Source organism: Lagenorhynchus albirostris, chromosome 1, assembly GCF_949774975.1.
Source record: "Lagenorhynchus albirostris chromosome 1, mLagAlb1.1, whole genome shotgun sequence".
Lineage (NCBI taxonomy): Eukaryota > Metazoa > Chordata > Mammalia > Artiodactyla > Delphinidae > Lagenorhynchus > Lagenorhynchus albirostris.
Genome location: NC_083095.1, coordinates 181336281 through 181356312, shown reverse-complemented (window position 1 = coordinate 181356312; position 20032 = coordinate 181336281). Strand labels below are relative to the sequence as shown.

Genomic DNA, 20032 nt, shown 5'->3' with positions numbered 1-20032 from the left:
CATGAATGAATCCTTCACCGTCTGATGGATTTTCAAACACCCCAGGAAACAGGCTTCAGACTCCTCCCCGCCGCAAGGAGGACACTCACCTTTCAGGGAAGCTACTGCCTCTCCCACCTGGTGCAGGAGGAAAGCCCCGTCTTCCACGTCTTTTAGAGTAACCACGCGGCTGGCCAAGGCAGAGTCCTTCTTTAAATCTTCAACGAAGTCTTCCAGGTCACTGTGGGGAGTGCAAACCACAGCTGGAGTGAATGCTGGGGCCTTCAATAAGGACAGTGCAGGAGCAGAGGGACCCCTGAGCCTCACCGCCTGGCCTCCCCTCCTGCACCGCGTCCTGGCCGCTCCCTCCACGCCCACGGAGGCGACGGAAGCAGCTGGTACAGGAGTAGCTTGGTTTGGCTTAAGATACTCTGCTGTGGTATGAGGCAGGTACTCTGCTGTGGTATGAGGCAGGTGCGAGGCCGTCTTCCCGGGGCTGTCCACGGGGAGGCCCAGGTTGGCCGCCTGTCTGACCAAGGACCCACTCTTCGTTTTCAGTGTTGCTGATGCCAACTAAGGGAGGGTGTGTGCACTCTGCGATGTGACAGAGGAGAAAGAGAGACGGAGGGGGCAGAAGGAGGAGCCCGGACGGCTTTAGGTCTGGCTTCTCAACCTTGGCACTTGGCCTTTGGGCTCAGGTAATTCTTTTCTGTGTGTGTGGGGCCTGTCCTGTGCACTGTAGGATGTTTAACAGCGCCCCTGGCCTCGACACACTAGACGCCAGGAGCAGCAACTCTATGCCAACAAATTGGACAACCTAGAAGAGGGACAAACTCTTACAAAGGTACAACCTTCCAAGACTGAACCAGGAAGAAACAGAAAATATGAACAGACCAATCACAAGCACTGAAATTGAATCTGTGATTAAAAATCTTCCAACAAACAAAAGTCCAGGACCAGATGGCTTCACAGGTGAATTCTATCAAACATTTAGAGAAGAGTTAACACCTATCCTCCTGAAACTATTTCAAAAAATTGCAGAGGAAGGAACACTCCCAGACTCATTCTATGAGGCCACCATTACCCTGCTACCAAATCCAGGCAAAGATACCACAAAAAAGAAAATTACAGGCCAATATCACTGATGAACATAGACGCAAAAATCCTCAACAAAATACTAGCAAACCGAATCCAACAGCACATTAAAAGGATCATACACCATGATCAAGTGGGGTTTATTCCAGGAATGCAAGGATTCTTTAATATCCACACATCAATCAGTGTGATACACCACATGAACAAACTGAAGAATAAAAACATATGATCATCTCAATACATGCAGAAAAAGCTTTTGACAAAATTCAACACCCATTGATGATAGATGCCAGTAGCAACCTCCCCTACTTGTGACAAACAAGAATGTCGGCAGGCACTGTTAAATGTCCTTAGGGGAGGGGAACGAACTTGCCCCTGACCGAGAACCTCTGGTTTATACCAATTGTCCTGTCAATAAGGACTGAGTGTCCTCTCCAGGCTACAAAGAGAAGAAGTGAGAAGTGATCACAGATCTGATTTCTGGGGTGTGTGTGCACACACTTACACACACCTCTTAGGGTACTGCCAGTTCCAATAGAACTAAATTAAGGTCTCCTACTTCAACAGACAAACACACCAATAATAACATCCTGTCGCCTCGGCCCATTAATAACCCCACCCTAGATGGGGTGCATCCTTGCAGTTTGCCTGTAAATCCAACAACAGAAAAACCCCTCTTAAAGAAACAGGAAAAGAGTTTTGATTTGAAGAACCACTAGGTGGCAGTAAGCGAACATCTAGTCCACTGCCAGAGCCTTGAGTGTGCTCGGGTAGGCAGCAGGTTGAGAAAAGTACAAACTTCCAGTTAGAATATAAATAAGTACTCGGGGGTGTAATGTACAACACGATAAATATAATTAGCACTGCTGTAGGTTATATATGAAAGCTGTTAAGAGAGGAAATCCTGAGTTCTTATCAGAAGGAAAAAATGTTTTTTTCTATTTCTTTAATTTTGTATCTTTATGAGATGATGGATGTTCACTAAACTTACTGTGGCCATAATTGCAAGATGTGTGTAAGTCAAATCATTACGCTGTACTTAAACTCTTACAGTGATGTATGACAATTACATCTCAATTAAGCTGGAAGGAAAAATAATTGGCAATTCTATAAAAATATTAAAAGGCTATGTTTTTTTAAAAGAACTTTTCAAGAAGAACCTTGAGATGTAGTTGTAGACAATCGGGCTGTCGCAGAAATGTTTCAGACAAATAATAGCCTTTTTACCTCATGGTGGGTGATTAACTGTCTGTCTATAAAGGCATGAACTAAATAAAAATTTAGAGGCTGCTCTTTTTTTTTGCGGTACATGGGCCTCTCACTGTTGTGGCCTCTCCCGTTGTGGAGCACAGGTCCAGCCGCGCAGGCCCAGCGGCCATGGCTCATGGGCCCAGTCGCTCCGTGGCATGTGGGATCTTCCCGGACCGGGGCACGAACCCGTGTCCCCTGCATCGGCAGGTGGACTCTCAACCACTGCGCCACCAGGGAAGCCCCAGAGGCTACTCTTGAGATGATGCACGGTCGTCAAATTCTCTTCTTCAGGAAAATAATAACTCAAACTGATTTCTTCCTCTAGACTGCTACTGAGAGGGGTAATAACTCAAACTGATTTCTTCCTCTAGACTGCTACTGAGAGGGGTATTCTAATTTTAATCAGGCACATTGGGTTGGCATATGAGGTGACATAAGCTACACCTCAAATATCAAATAGGTGATAGAGCACAGTACTCTCCATCATGTTGTAGGCTTCTGGTGATTCTGGTCATGAAAAGAATTTGGAAGCTGCTCCCTTACAGTCCCATTTTGGGAGGTTTAAGCTTTCCAAGAAACAAGAGAATTACCTATATACAATGGAATACTACTCAGCCATAAAAAAGAGTGAAAATTTTGCCATTTGCAGCAACATGGATGGACTTGGAGGGCATTATGCTAAGTGAAACAAGTCAGAGAAAGACAAGTACTGTATGATATCACTTATAGGTGGAATCTAAAAAATACAACTAACTAGTGGATATAACAGAAAAGAAACAGACCCGCAGATACAGAGAACAAACTAGTGGTTACCAGTGAGGTGGGGAGGGGGGAATGTAAGGGTCGGGGGGTAAGGTACAAACTAGTGGGTGAAAGATAGGGTACAAGGATGTACTGCACAACATGGGGAATAAAGCCAATATTTTGTAATAACTATAAATGGAGTATAACCTTTAAAAACTGTATAAAACATTTAAAAAATAATTTTAAAAAAAGCCTTTATGAAACTCAAAAAAAAATACTAACACTAGAAGAACCCACGCAAATGATTATTCATTATACTAAAAGGTGAAATTGTTCTATGATAAATCTTCATCGCATAACAAAACATACATTAACATAAAAGATGGGCCTGCCCCAGTGACTGGGGCGTAATAAAACTCTGCTCATTTCAATAGTGGGACTTGATAGATGCTTTCAATAAGAACCTCACAGAAGATGGGTAACATTCAAGGAAGCATCTTTCTTTCATTCTGGATCAGACATACTTTACATTTAAATTCTTCTTTTGTGATTTTAACTACCGTTGAATAATAGGATAACTTTGGCGCTGTGTTATTTTGGCTATTAGTTTTAATTTATTGAGATTAAATGCAGACTTCCCATTTATCATTGGATTGTGCAACTGGCTCCTCTTAATTTTAGGCATTGCCAAGCCCTATAGAACAGTGTGATGCTCCGGCTTCAAAGAGACTAGCTCAGGGCTTCCCTGGTGGCGCAGTGGTTGAAAGTCTGCCTGCCGATGCAGGGGACGCGGGTTCGTGCCCCGGTCTGGGAGGATCCCACATGCCGCGGAGCGGCTGGGCCCGTGAGCCATGGCTGCTGAGCCTGCGCGTCCGGAGCCTGTGCTCCGCAACGGGAGAGGCCACAACAGTGAGAGGCCCACATACTGCAAAAAATATATATAATTAAAAAGAAAAATAAAGAGACTAGCTCAGACTCCCAAGGATTGTTGAATTTCCTGGGCCTGGATGGAGGGGCACTAGCTAAGTGTCCATGGATACCCAGAACCAGCAGAACTCTAACTGTACACAGTAGGTGCTCAATAAAGAAAGAGGCTCAGAACACCGTCTAGGAAGGGCCTCCTCCTTGGCAAAGACAGGCTTGCCTTCCAGGTTGAGCAGCTAAGCACGCAACAAGGGACTGCACTCACCACAACTTCCGGACAACCTTTTCCTCCTCGTGCAGGTACTTCTGCCTCTCCTGTTCCACCAGGACCCGCTGTCGCTGCACAGGGTCCTCCAGTCTCTTCAACGTTTCAATCACTTTGCTGTTGATTTCCTGCTCAGCCTTCCTCATCATCGCCCTCAGCAGCTCCTGGTTCTGCAGCTGTTGGACAAAAGAAACCACCCTCCGTTGGCTCTGAGGGCTGCCACGGGGGTGCCGGGGGTGCCTGACACGCTCCAGGCGCGGGTTTGGATAAAGAGCCCCACAGCTGAATCTCTCTTTATTTCAGTGAGAGAGGGAAGGGAGCACAGACCGTATATAATCTTGCGGCTTCAGCCAACGTCCAAGTTTTAGCAGTCAACTGACAACCAGACTTCCACGTCCCTGTCTGCCAAAAAAAACAGGGTCCTTTCTGTACGCTGGTAGTGCATCCTGGTAATGGGTGTAAAGTCTCACTGACATGTTTTCCTAGGGAGAGCCAAGCGTACCAGCTGTGGAGCCAAGCTGACTTTGGATCAAACCCTACACCCTCTCCCGGATGCACTGAGAGACTCTGGGCAGATTCCTTATCTCTAAGGATGGGGATTCACTTCCTTTGCCAGGGCTATTCTGAAAATTAAATGAGATACTGTTTGGTACAGAAAGGTACTCAACAAAAGTTAATTAGAGTGTGGACTACTTCAGCGTATCAGTTAAAAGAGAATCTGTGTCCCTCTTGTTAATGGGTCCATGGACCAAATGCCCTGTAATCACAGACCATCAAAACACAGTACTTGGAGGCTAGGAAGATGGCGGAAGAGTAAGACGCGGAGATCACCTTCCTCTCCACAGATACACCAGAAGTACATCTACGCGTGGAACAACTCCTACGGAGCACCTACTGAACGCTGGCAGAAGACCTCAGACCTCCCAAAAGGCAAGGAACCCCCCACGTACCTGGTTAGGGCAAAAGAAAAAACTAAACAGAGACAAAAGGATAGGGACGGGTCCTGCACCAGCGGGAGAGAGCTGTGAAGGAGGAAAAGTGTCCACACACTAGGAAGCCCCTTCGCGGGTGGAGACTTCGGGAGGCGGAGTGGGGGAGCTTGGGAGCCGCGGAGGAGAACACAGCAACAGGGGTGCGGAGGGCAAAGCGGACAGATTCCAGCGCAGAGGATCGGGCCGACCGGCACTCACCAGCCGAGAGGCTTGTCTGCTCGCCCGCCGGGGCGGGTGGGGCTGGGAGCTGAGGCTCCGGCTTTTGTCGGAGCGCCGGGACAGGACTGAGGTTGGCGGCGTGAACACAGCCTGCAGGGCGTTGGTGCGCCGCGGCTGGCCGGGAGAGAGTCCGGGGAGGGGTCTGGACCTGCCGAAGAGGCAAGAGACTTTTACGTCCCTCTTTGTTTCCTGGTGCACGAGGAGAGGGGATTAAGAACGCTGCTTGAGAGAGCTCCAGGGACGGGCGCGAGCCGCGGCTAAGAGTGCGGAGCCCAGAGACGGACATGGGACGCTGAGGCCGCTGCTGCCGCCGTCAGGAGGCCTGTGTGTGAGCACAGGTCACTAGCCACACGCCCTTCCGGGGAGCCTGTGCAGCCCGCCACTGCCAGGGTCCCGGGATCCAGGGACGGCTCCCCCGGGAGAGCGCACGGTGCCCTCAGGCTGCAGCTTCACGCTGGCCTCTGCCGCTGCAGGCCCGCCCGGGACTCCGTGACCCTCCCTACCCCCCGGCCTAGGTGAGCCAGAGCCTCCGAATCAGCGGCTCCTTTAACCCCGTCCTGTCTGAGCAAAGAACAGACGCCCTCCGGCGACCTACACGCACAGGCGGGGCCAAATCCAAAGCTGAGCCCCTGGGAACTGTCAGAACAAAGAAGAGAAAGGGAAATCTCTCCCAGCAGCCTCAGAAGCAGCGGATTAAAGCTCCACAATCAACTTGATATACCCTGCATCTGTGGAATACCTGAATAGACAACGAATCATCCCAAATTAAGGAGCCCTGTGGATGAAAGGCTCTTGGTGCTGCAGCCAGGAGTCAGTGCTGTGCCTCTGAGGTGGGAGAGCCAACTTCAGGACACTGGTCCACAAGAGGCCTCCCAGCTGCACATAATATCAAACAGCAAAAATCTCCGAGAGATCTCCATCTCAACGCCAGCACTCAGCTTCACTCAACGACCAGCAAGCTACAGTGCTAGACATCCTATGCCAAACAACTAGCAAGACAGGAACACAACCCCACCCATTAGCAGAGAGGCTGCCCAAAATCATAGTAAGTCTACAGACACCCCAAAACACACCACCAGACGTGGACCTGCCCACCAGAAAGACAAGATCCAGCCTCATACACCAGAACACAGGCACTAGTACCCTCCACCAGGAAGCCTACACAACCCACTGAACCAACCTTAGCCACTGGGGACAGACACAAAAAACAACAGGAACTACGAACCTTCAGCCTGCAAAAAAGGAGACCCCAAACACAGTAAGATAAGCAAAATGAAAAGACAGAAAAACACACAGCAGATAGGAGCAAGATAAAAACCCACCAGACCTAACAAATGAAGAGGAAATAGGCAGTCTACCTGAAAAAGAATTCAGAATAATGATAGTAAGGTTGATCCGAAATCTTGGAGATAGAATGGACAATAGAATGGACAAATTGCAAGAATCAGTTAACAAGGACCTAGAAGAACTAAAGATGAAACAAGCAACGATGAACAACACAATAAATGAAATTAAAAATACTCTAGATGGGATCAATAGCAGAATAACTGAGGCAGAAGAAAGGATAAGTGACCTGGAAGATAAAATAGTGGAAATAACTACTGCAGAGCAGAAAAAAGAAAAAAGAATGAAAAGAACTGAGGACAGTCTCAGAGACCTCTGGGACAACATTAAACGCACCAACATTCGAATTATAGGGGTTCCAGAAGAAGAAGAGAAAAAGAAAGGGACTGAGAAAATATTTGAAGAGATTATAGTTGAAAACTTCCCTAATATGGGAAAAGAAATAGTTAATCAAGTCCAGGAAGCACAGAGAGTCCCATACAGGAAAAATCCAAGGAGAAATACGCCAAGACACATATTAATCAAACTGTCAAAAATTAAATACAAAGAAAACATATTAAAAGCAGCAAGGGAAAAACAACAAATAACACACAAGGGAATCCCCATAAGGTTAACAGCTGATCTTTCAGCAGAAACTCTGCAAGCCAGAAGGGAGTGGCAGGACATATTGAAAGTGTTGAAGGAGAAAAACCTGCAACCAAGATTACTTTACCCAGCAAGGATCTCATTCAGATTTGATGGAGAAATTAAAACCTTTACAGACAAGCAAAAGCTGAGAGAGTTCAGCACCACCAAACCAGCTCTACAACAACTGCTAAAGGAACTTCTCTAGGCAAGAAACACAAAAGAAGGAAAGGACCTACAATAATGAACCCAAAACAATTAAGAAAATGGGAATAGGAACACACATATCGATAATTACCTTAAATGTAAATGGACTAAATGCTCCCACCAAAAGACACAGATTGGCTGAATGGATACAAAAACAAGACCCATATATTTGCTGTCTACAAGAGACCCACTTCAGACCTAGAGACACATACAGACTGAAAGTAAGGGGATGGAAAAAGGTATTTCATGCAAATGGAAACCAAAAGAAAGCTGGAGTAGCAATTCTCATATCAGACAAAATAGACTTTAAAACAAAGACTATTAGAAGAGACAAAGAAGGACACTACATAATGATCAAGGGATCGATCCAAGAGGAAGATATAACAATTGTAAATATTTATGCACCCAACTTAGGTGCACCTCAATACATAAGGCAAATACTGACAACCATAAAAGGGGAAATTGACAGTAACACATTCATAGTAGGGGACTTTAACACCCCACTTTCACCAATGGACAGATCATCCAAAATGAAAATAAATAAGGAAACACAAGCTTTAAATGATACATTAAACAAGATGGACTTAATTGATATTTATAGGACATTCCATCCAAAAACAACAGAATACACATTTTTCTCAAGTGCTCATGGAACATTCTCCAGGATAGATCATATCTTGGGTCACAAATCAAGCCTTGGTAAATTGAAGAAAATTGAAATTGTATCAAGTATCTTTTCTGACCACAACGCCATGAGACTAGATATCAATTACAGGAAAAGATCTGTAAAAAATACAAACACATGGAGGCTAAACAATACACTACTTAATAATGAAGTGACCACTGAAGAAATCAAAGAGGAAATCAAAAAATACCTAGAAACAAACGACAATGGAGACACAACGACCCAAAACCTGTGGGATGCAGCAAAAGCAGTTCTAAGGGGGAAGTTTATAGCAATACAAGCCCACCTTAAGAAGCAGGAAACATCTCGAATAAACAACCTAACCTTGCACCTCAAGCAATTAGAGAAAGAAGAACAAAAAAACCCCAAAGCTAGCAGAAGGAAAGAAATCATAAAAATCAGATCAGAAATAAATGAAAAAGAAATGAAGGAAACAATAGCAAAGATCAATAAAACTAAAAGCTGGTTCTTTGAGAAGATAAACAAAATAGATAAACCACTAGCCAGACTCATCAAGAAAAAAAGGGAGAAGACTCAAATCAATAGAATTAGAAATGAAAAAGGAGAGGTAACAACTGACACTGCAGAAATAAAAGAGATCATGAGAGATTACTACAAGCAACTCTATGCCAATAAAATGGACAATCTGGAAGAAATGGACAAATTCTTGGAAATGCACAACCTGCCAAGACTGAATCAGGAAGAAATAGAAAATATGAACAGACCAATCACAAGCACTGAAATTGAAACTGTGGTTAAAAATCTTCCAACAAAGAAAAGCCCAGGACCAGATGGCTTCACAGGCGAATTCTATCAAACATTTAGAGAAGAGCTAACACCTATCCTTCTCAAACTCTTCCAAAATATAGCAGAGGGAGGAACACTCCCAAACTCCTTCTACGAGGCCACCATCACCTTGATACCAAAACCAGACAAGGATGTCACAAAGAAAGAAAACTACAGGCCAATATCACTGATGAACATAGATGCAAAAATCCTCAACAAAATACTAGCAAACAGAATCCAACAGCACATTAAAAGGATCATACACCATGATCAAGTGGGGTTTATTCCAGGAATGCAAGGATTCTTCAATATACGCAAATCTATCAATGTGATAAACCATATTAACAAACTGAAGGAGAAAAACCATATGATCATCTCAATAGATGCAGAGAAAGCTTTTGACAAAATTCAACACCCATTTATGATAAAAACCCTGCAGAAAGTAGGCATAGAGGGAACTTTCCTCAACATAATAAAGGCCATATATGACAAGCCCACAGCAAACATCATCCTCAATGGTGAAAAACTGAAAGCATTTCCACTAAGATCAGGAACAAGACAAGGCTGCCCACTCTCACCACTATTATTCAACATTGTTTTGGAAGTTTTAGCCACAGCAATCAGAGAAGAAAAGGAAATAAAAGGAATCCAAATCGGAAAAGAAGAAGTAAAGCTGTCACTGTTTGCAGATGACATGATCCTATACATAGAGAACCCTAAAGATGCTACCAGAAAACTACTAGAGCTAATCAATGAATTTGGTAAAGTGGCAGGATACAAAATTAATGCACAGAAATCTCTGGCATTCTTATATACTAATGATGAAAAATCTGAAAGTGAAATCAAGAAAACACTCCCATTTACCATTGCAACAAAAAGAATAAAATATCTAGGAATAAACCTACCTAAGGAGACAAAAGATCTGTATGCAGAAAATTATAAGACACTGATGAAAGAAATTAAAGACGATACAAATAGATGGAGAGATATACCATGTTCTTGGATTGGAAGAATCAACATTGTGAAAATGACTCTACTACCGAAAGCAATCTATAGATTCAATGCAATCCCTATCAAACTACCACTGGCATTTTTCACAGAACTAGAACAAAAAATTTTGCAATTTGTATGGAAACACAAAAGACCCCGAATAGCCAAAGCAATTTTGAGAACGAAAGAAGGAACTGGAGGAATCAGGCTCCCTGACTTCAGACTATACTACAAAGCTACAGTTATCAAGACGGTATGGTACTGGCACAAAAACAGAAAGATAGATCAATGGAACAGGATAGAAAGCCCAGAGATAAACCCACGCACATATGGTCACCTTATCTTTGACAAAGGAGGCAGAAATGTACAGTGGAGAAAGGACAGCCTATTCAATAAGTGGTGCTGGGAAAACTGGACAGCTACATGTAAAGGTATGAAATTAGATCACTCCCTAACACCATACACAAAAATAAGCTCAAAATGGATTAAAGACCTAAATGTAAGGCCAGACACTATCAAACTCTTAGAGGAAAACATAGGCAGAACACTCTATGACATAAATCACAGCAAGGTCCTTTTTGACCCACCTCCTAGAGAAATGGAAATAAAAACAAGAGTAAACAAATGGGACCTAATGAAACTTAAAAGCTTTTGCGCAGCAAAGGAAACCATAAAGAAGACCAAAAGACAACCCTCAGAATGGGAGAAAATATTTGCAAATGAAGCAACTGACAAAGGATTGATCTCCAAAATTTATAAGCAGCTCATGCAGCTTAATAACAAAAAAACAAACAACCCAATCCAAAAATGGGCAGAAGACCTAAATAGACATTTCTCCAAAGAAGATATACAGAGTGCCAACAAACACATGAAAGAATGCTCAACATCACTAATCATGAGAGAAATGCAAATCAAAACTACAATGAGATATCATCTCACACCAGTCAGAATGGCCATCATCAAAAAATCTAGAAACAATAAATGCTGGAGAGGGTGTGGAGAAAAGGGAACCCTCTTACACTGTTGGTGGGAATGTAAATTGATACAGCCACTGTGGAGAACAGTATGGAGGTTCCTTAAAAAGCTACAAATAGAACTACCATATGACCCAGCAATCCCACTACTGGGCATATACCCTGAGAAAACCATAATTCAAAAAGAGTCATGTACCAAAATGTTCATTGCAGCTCTATTTACAATAGCCCGGAGATGGAAACAACCTAAGTGTCCATCATCGGATGAATGGATAAAGAAGATGTGGCACATATATACAATGGAATATTACTCAGCCATAAAAAGAGACGAAATTGAGCTATTTGTAATGAGGTGGATAGACCTAGAGTCTGTCATACAGAGTGAAGTAAGTCAGAAAGAGAGAGACAAATACCGTATGCTAACACATATATATGGAATTTAAAAAAAAAATGTCATGAAAAACCTAGGGGTGAAACAGGAATAAAGACACAGACTTACTAGAGAATGGACTTGAGGTTATGGGGAGGGGGAAGGGTAAACGGTGACAAAGCGATAAAGAGGCATGGACATATATACACTACCAAACGTAAGGTAAATAGCTAGTGGGAAGCAGCCGCATAGCACAGGGAGATCAGCTCGGTGCTTTGTGACCGCCTGGAGGGGTGGGATAGGGAGGGTGGGAGGGAGGGAGACGCAAGCGGGAAGAGATATGGGAATATATGTATGTATATAACTGATTCATTTTGTTGTGAAGCTGAAGCTAACATACCATTGTAAAGCAATTATACTCCAATAAAGATGTTAAAAAAAAATAAAAAAAAAATAAAAAAAAAAAGAAAATACAAAAAAAAAAAAAACACAGTACTTGAGGATGTGGCAGAGGGAAGGACTGGGGGTTTGGGATTAGTAGATGTAAACTATTCAATATTATATAGAGGATGGATAAACAACAAGGTCCTACTGTATAGCACCGGGAACTATATTCAATATCCTGTGATAAATCATAATGGAAAAGAATATATTAAAAAAAGAATGTGTGTGTCGGTATAACTGAGTCGCTTTGCTGTACAGCAGAGATGGGCACAACACTTTAAATCAACTATACTTCAATAAAAAAATAAAATAAAAAACTCCCAAAACACAGAACTTGATGTTGACGGTGGCAATGATAATTTCCAGACGAGCCCAAGGCTCTTGGCAATTAACTAATTTCCCTGGATTATACGTAGCTTGCTTGCATACATGAGACCACAATTTCCATATAATTTTCCATGTAGTTTCCAGAGCACTCTTGTTTCTCACCCCAGACTATAGGATGGGTGAGTTTGAATCCACGCTTCACAACAATCTAGCCAAACACTTGAGTCCTGTTTCCAACAAGGCGTTAAGTGCCTTCCTGGGGCAGGACAATTTTCTGACAGCACATGCATCAAGTGAGTTCATTCAACCAGCCTCAAAACCAGTAATTATATTATACCTATTCTATTATCTAAAGTTCCCCTGAAATTTCAATTAGCTGTTATTGTTTTCTTCATTTTCTGGTTTCGTGCACTGTGTATCACCTCATAGGGATAATGATGCCTCTGTCAACCGTCCATCATCTGTGCAAACAGAGCGGAAATACCATCTGACCGTGTTACCTACTACCCACTTGAAACCTCATCACGGCTTCCATTTTCTCTGAATAAAATAAAACGTTTCAACACGACCACTCAAGCGAAACCACCTCACGTTCGAACATCAACATGGCACCACGGTAAGTGGCCATCCAGAGAGGCTGCCTGGGTTCACTTCCGAGTTTTCCCACTTAGTGGGAAATTAGTGTGATTATGTTACAGTAAGTCCCCTACACACAAATCTTCAAGTTGTGAACTTTCAAAGATGCGGACGTGCCCCTGTATGCCAACTGTTGTACTGGACTACTGTACTTTTCAGGGTACTGTACTGTAAGATTAAAAATGTTTTCTTTGAAAAAAAAAATGTTTTCTTTGGGCTTCCCTGGTGGAGCAGTGGTTGAGCGTCCACCTGCCGATGCAGGGGACGCGGGTTCGTGCCACTGTCCGGGAAGATCCCACATGCCGCGGAGCGGCTGGGCCCGTGAGCCATGGCCGCTGAGCCTGCGCGTCCGGAGCCTGTGCTCCGCAACGGGAGAGGCCACAGCAGTGAGAGGCCCACGTACCGCAAAAAAAAAAAAAAAAGTAATTTTTTTTTTGTTTTTTATGTATTATTTGTGTGAAATGTATTATAAACCTATTATAGTACAGTATTATATAGCCGATTGTGTTAGTTGGGTACCTAGGCTAACTTTCTTGGACTTACAAACAAATTGGACTTATGAACGCACTCTTGGAACGAAACGCGTTCGTATGTATTAATCTCCCTGTGTCTCTCCAAAACAGAAAAAGGGATAGTAATAGTTCCTATCTCACAGACTGGTAATGGAGCTTCGAGAGGCAATAAAGTGCTTTCAGTCGTGCCCGGCACAAACCGAGCTCTCGGTGCAGATGACCTGTTGTTATCAGGGGGCATCACCCTGGGGGCGGGACCTGCTGGTCTGTCTGGGAGGGAAGCAAATAAAAATGTGCTGCCCTTGGGTTACCTCCTCTGTATGACTCATGATCGTGGTCTCACACTGTTCTTGCTAATAACATCTTTTTATTAAGGTCTTAAAAACAGTCAGTCTACTGCTGAAAGGCAACACGTTTGGAGACGCTGCACAGACGGCGGCTTCCCCCCATGCTCTCTGCAGCTACAGCTCTGCCCACAAGGCGTCGGGCAGGCGGGCACTTTCCCGCGTCGCCAGCCTCCTTGCGCTGTGTGCAGCCGGCACTTTCCCTGCTCTAGCCACAGGACCATCCTTTCAGTTCTTCTGATTGCCCAACCTCCTTTCTGCCACGGGGACTGTGCATGTGCTACTCCCTCTACCTGGTTAATTTCTGCTCTCCACGGAGTCTCCAGGACACACGTGCCTGGCACGTGGCCGGCATTCGATAAATATTTGTTGAACGCGTGAACTGAGTTAAGCAATAATGTTGGTAATAACAGACAATGGAGTATCCAAAGTTCCTTCCCGGATGGTAGAAACGTGGGGTGACCCATGGGCTCAGCTATGCCTCGAGCTCAGTGCGCGTGCCCTGGCTTGCTCTGACTGCAGTTGTTAAACACACACAGTAACATCAGCTGTTATCAAAATGGTACGCTCAAGTTCAATGCCATGTGTCAGGTCCCACAGACCTATTTCCTTTGGGGGTTGAGGGTGAATGGTAATGGATGCGTAAGGCACAAATAAGAAGACAATTAAATGTGTCCAAAAAGGACTGATGCCGAGGTCCATCCCCGAAAGATTCTAACTGGTCTGAGGTGCAGCCTTGGCACTGAGAATTTTTTAAAGCCCTTAGATGATTCTGATGTGCCACTAAGGGTGAGCACTGTGGTCTAAGAAAAGGGCTCAGGAATAGACAGATGATGCCACTGTGCCATGCGCTGTGTGGCACGGCCCTCTGCACCTAACCCTCCTGCCCCAGTCTCACAGACAAGCTCCAATGAAGTTATGGTCCAATCAGCAGTGGATACTGACAGTGGCTATGAAGCCAGAAATTACTGCTAGCATATTTCAAATTCTTAAAATTTGAAAGATGGGAGAAGTGAGGCTCTGAGAAGTTAGGATACTTGTTAAGAGTCACTCAGCAGTTGTAGCGGGGGCAGACTCAGCCTGAGAACTGGGTCTTTCAAATCCAACCCCGTAGTTTCCCAGGGCCGTCTGCTAGACACAGTGCGGCGCAGCGGCGTCTGCTTTGCCCCGCCACCGGCGTTTCTGCCACACGGGGGGCGCCCGACACACACCTGAGGCAGGGATGACAACACCGCTGACCCCTGAGCAACGCAGGCGTGGGGTGCCCACCCTCCACGCAATCAACGATCCGGGTGTAACTTTATAGCCCACCCTCCGCAGTCACGCCTCTGCATCCGCAGGTCCAATCAACTGCGGATCATAGGTATAACATTTCCGAGATGTCTACAGCCGTATCAGAAGAACACACCTGCATGTGATATTCAAATTATTCAACTGGTAACAGGGTCAGATCACACTCACATTATTCCACTCAGAGCGGAGGCAAGGAGGGGCCTGCCTCGAGTTCCAGGCTGTATGATTTTCCTTCCCAGAAAGAGGGGCTTCCTGGAGCCAGCTAGAGAGAGACTAAACAGGGAATTCCCACAGCACACTGGCTGGCACATGGGCAACAATGAGTTAATCATGAAGGCGTAAAGACATACACAGGTTCTCTTGCCACTGTCCCCTGGTCCCCTGCCCTCCCTGCCTGGAGTCCTTACCACTGTCTCCAGGACTTCCAGCATGTGTAAAACGCAGTGCTGAAGTGTGCCAACATCTCTCACTAAATGCTTCGGATAAACTAGTCACCAGCACTTTAAAACATGACATTTAGGGCTTCCCTGGTGGCGCAGTGGTTGAGAGTCCGCCTGCCGATGCAGGGGACACGGGTTCGTGCCCCGGTCCGGGAAGATCCCACATGCCGCAGAGCGGCTGGGCCCGTGAGCCATGGCCGCTGAGCCTGCGCATCCGGAGCCTGTGCTCCGCAACGGGAGAGGCCGCAGCAGTGAGAGGCCCGTGTACCACAAATAAATAAATAAATAATAAATAAATAAACAAACAAAAAACACATGACAATTAGTTTTGCTTAGCAGGGATTCTAAATTCCAGTTAATAAAACTCTATTTAAGGTATAGTTTACAAACTAGAAAATATACCCATTTTAAGTGCACAGGTCAATGAGTTTTGACAAATGTATACACTGATGGAAGCACCACTAAAAAGGGAGACAACATTTGTTCTCACCCTAGGAAATTCCTTCATGACACTCTGCATGCAATCTCCTAACCCCCAGCTCAAGGAAACCACCGATACGCGTTTTGTCCCTCTAGCTTAGTTTTTCCTGTTCTAGAATGTCATACAAATGGAATTGCACACTATGAAATGTTTTGTGTCTGGCTTCTTTCCCTCAGGATATTGTTCTTGAGATCCAGCCATGCTGTTGAGAGTTTTAGTAGTTCATTATTTTTCATGCTGAGTGGCATTCTATTGTATGCATTTAGTACGTTGCATGTAGTAACTTTTTAATGTTTTTACATATTGACTTGATTCTGGTGATCTTGTTTATATTCACTTATTTCTGGAAGCATCTTTTTTTAAAATTTATTTTTGGCTGTGTTGGGTCTTCGTTGCTGCACGTGGGCTTTCTCTAGTTACGGCGAGCAGGGGCTACTCTTCATTGCTGTGCAGTGTGGGCTTCTCATTGTGGTGGCTTTTCTTGTTGTGGAGCACGGGCTCTAGGCGTGCAGGCTTCAGTAGTTGTGGCTCGCAGGCTCTAGAGCACAGGCTCAGTAATTGTGGCGCACGGGCTTGGTTGCTCTGCAGCATGTGGGATCTTCCCGGACCAGGGCTCGAACCCGTGTCCCCTGCATTGGCAGGCGGATTCTTAACCAGTGCGCCACCAGGGAAGGCCCTGGAAGGTTTTTTTTTTTTTTTTTTTTTTTTTTTTTGCGGTACGCAGGCCTCTCACTGCTGTGGCCTCTCCCGTTGCGGAGCACAGGCTCCGGACGCGCAGGCTCAGCGGCCATGGCTCACGGGCCTAGACGCTCCACGGCATGTGGGATCTTCCCGAACCGGGGCATGAACCCGCGTCTCCTGCATTGGCAGGTGGACTCTCAACCACTGCGCCAACAGGGAAGCCCTCTTTTCTGATTTGATATTACACAATCATGATTGTGATTTGCGAGTAATGCCAATTAATAAGTTTTAACTTTCCCATCCACGTGCCTATTTTTTCTTTTTCCAGCCCTACTGCACTTGCTAGGATATTCAGTACAGAGTTAAACAGAAGTGAGAGGAGGCTTCTTTGGCCTTGGTCCCGATTTTATGGAGAATGTGATAGTGTTTCACCACTAACTATAATGTTTTCTGTAGGATTTTCAGACATCCTTTATCAGGTTAAGAAAGTTTCCTTCTACCCCAAGAGCGCTGAGTGCTTTTATCATCGGTATTGAATTTTGTCACGTTTTTTCCTGCACTTACTGAAATGATATGATTGTCTCCTTTATTCTGCTAAAAAGGTCAAATACATTGACTCATTCTTTTCATATTAAAACAACCTTGGACTCCTGGGGTAAAACCCAGGATAATGTATTACCCTTTTTATATATTGCTGGATTCACTTGGCCCTACTCTGTTAAGGATTTGTTACATATATTTTCATGAGGCATATTGGTCTGTGGTTTTCTTTTCTTACAACATCTTTGACTGGTTTTGCTCTTAGTGTAATTCTGCCTTCGTAAAATGAGTTGGGAAGCGTCCTCTATTTTCTGGAGGAGTTTTTTACTTTCAGTACTTTAAGGATGTGATGTCATTGTTTTTTGACTTAACTTTTGTCTCTGAGAAGTCAGTGTTCTTATTTACCTTTCCCTGTATGTAATGTGTCCTCCACCTTCCCCTGGCTGCTTTTAAGATTTATCTCTTTATTCTTGGTTTTTAGCAATTTGCTTTTGCTTTTGGTGTGGTTACATTTGTGCTTATCCTTTTAGGAGCTTATTAAGTATTTTGGTCTGTAGATTTACAGCTTTCATCAAATTTGGAAAAATTTCAGCCATTGTTTCTTCTAGTAATTTTCTCTTCCCCCTTGACCACTTAATATTGTCCCAAGAACCATTAAGTTTCAGTTCATTTTCTTCAGACTTTTTCTTCTCTATCCTTCAGTTTGGACATGTCCATTGCTATCTTTTCAAGCTGACTGATATTTCATTTCAGCAGTGACTAATCTTCTATTAAGTCTGTTGAGATATTGTGTTTTTAGCTCTTGAAAGTTTTACTTAGAGTTTTAAAATATCTTCCATTTTTTTGGTCTCATTGTGTTCATGTTTTTCTTTGAATCCTTGAGAATGATTATCACAGCTGTTTTAAAGTCCTTGCTGATGACCTCGTTACCCCTGTCATTTCTGATTGGTTTCCACTGACTGATTTTTCTTAAGCTTACGGGTCACATTTCTCAGCATCATCACCTGTCTAGTAACTTTTGACTGAATGCTGGACATGGAGTTCTGGGTTTTGTTTTCCTTTACAGATGTTAGACTTCCTTTGGCAGACAGTTTAGCTCCTTGTGGACCATTTTTGTTCTTTAGAAGCTTGTGTTTAAGCTTGTCAGGGTGAATCTAGGGCAGCCTTTACTCTAGGGCTAGTTTAGCCTTAAGACCGAAGCATGGCCTTTCTCTCATTGCTACTGAATGCCCCAGGTGATTAATAAAACCTCTCTGTGCCTGCTGGTTAAGACATAAACATCTCCCTGTGTGAGCTCTGGGAAATTTCTGGCGTACAGCCTCCCACTTTGTGTCTGGCTTAGTGGTCTTTCACAATACACATGCTTGGATTACTAGTAGACAACAGATCCACAGATTTACGTAATTCTTTCCCACAGACCTTCCTTTTATTTGGTACTTCGCTCCACAACTTCTAGCTGCTTCAGCTCTTTACCCTCAGCTCAGCTGGATGGTCAGTGCTCTGTCTGGGTTATCCCTCCCTGCGTCACAATCTAAAAAGTGTCCCCAGACAGAAAGCTGAGGAAGTTACAGGTTTCACCTCCTTTCCTTCCGTTCTCCTAAGGATCACACTCCTGTGTTGTCTGTTGTCCAATGTCTGAATAGAGTCGTTTCACACATCTACTTATTTTTCAGTGTTCTAGATGTCAACAGTAGGAAGGCAAGCACAGCTGTAGTTATCCCTTCATCTCTGGAAACTTCAGTTTATTCTGTGCCTTGACGTTTTTACAAAAATACTCAGACGGAAGTAACGCTCTTCGCTATTAAAAATTTAAGTGGACCAAACAGGTTATCCATATCAGCTTCACTGAGAAGCTAGGAAACTGCCTAAACCTAATTCCCCCCACCTCAAAATGGACACGTACCTCACATACTCATTTGATTTCTCAGGTAAAATTTAAGACCGTCGGTCTTGCCAACAGTGTCGTTTAATTGAACTGATTTTGCTGTCCAGCAGTGACAGTAAACAGTGGCTGTACAACAGGTCAGGAAGCTTCCTAACAGCCAGACCCCAGAATGACTCCTGACCACCCAGCTTAGCTCCCCAGGCTGTAGGGAACCAGGTATCGGATGCCTTTTCACAAGCACGTGTTATCTGGGAGATGTTGCCCCGTCTTAGACAGCCTCTGTGTGCAGGTCTATCTAGGGCTTGATACATTGTATGGCAGCCTGATTGTCAACTCCTGTGCTAGTTCCGTTGATTATTTCTGCCTGGTGGGGAGAAACAGGCCTGCTCAGCATGGGCCAACCTCTCGAGTGCTTTCCTCAGGGACACACATTCCCATGACCGTTATCTTCAATGTCAGAAGATAAATGAGACTCCGGCACATTTTTCTGAGGCGCTATCTTATGAAAAGACACCTTAAGATAACTGCTGAATTATATCATTTCACGTACAATGCCTCTGTGTCCTGCTATGTTTCTTTTTTATGTTGATGTCTTACCTCTTCCCTCTCTTGGGAACACACAGTAAATTCTCAGTAGTCTTAAAAATGGAACACCAAGTTCAGAATAATCTAATTTTCAGTTTATCGGGAAGCACAAGGAAGAGATAAGGGACAAAGAAAAAAATTGTGGGAACTGGAGAAGGAGGCCAAGTCTCATCTGCACCCCCGAGGAACTTGAACCCGCTCTTCCAGAAATTTCTCTCTCCCCTCAAGCCCACAAAGGGGGGCAGAACTGCAACCACTTCTGTGGATACTGGACGACCTTAGTAAAACCCAAGTATTGTGGCATTTTGGAAAAAAGATGTAGCTCATCACTTTTGTTTTCTTTCTACATCATACCAGAAAAGGTAATAGACAATCATCTTTTGAAGGGCACATTTATTAGTGCCAGACCTTCCCC

At 44.2% G+C, this 20032-nt stretch overlaps 1 protein-coding gene across 7 annotated transcripts in view; it reads right to left on the bottom strand.

The window, feature by feature from the left end:
• The window catches only part of KIAA1217 (KIAA1217 ortholog), a 330037-nt gene that overhangs the window by 28644 nt on the left and 281361 nt on the right, over positions 1-20032 (bottom strand). For all 7 annotated transcript variants that reach the window (XM_060161598.1, XM_060161618.1, XM_060161607.1 and 4 more), the window contains 2 exons: positions 4259-4434; positions 90-220 (listed from right to left, as the gene is read on the bottom strand). In XM_060161598.1, coding sequence (XP_060017581.1) covers positions 90-220; positions 4259-4434 — 307 coding nt within the window. The remainder of the gene's footprint in view (positions 1-89; positions 221-4258; positions 4435-20032) is intronic.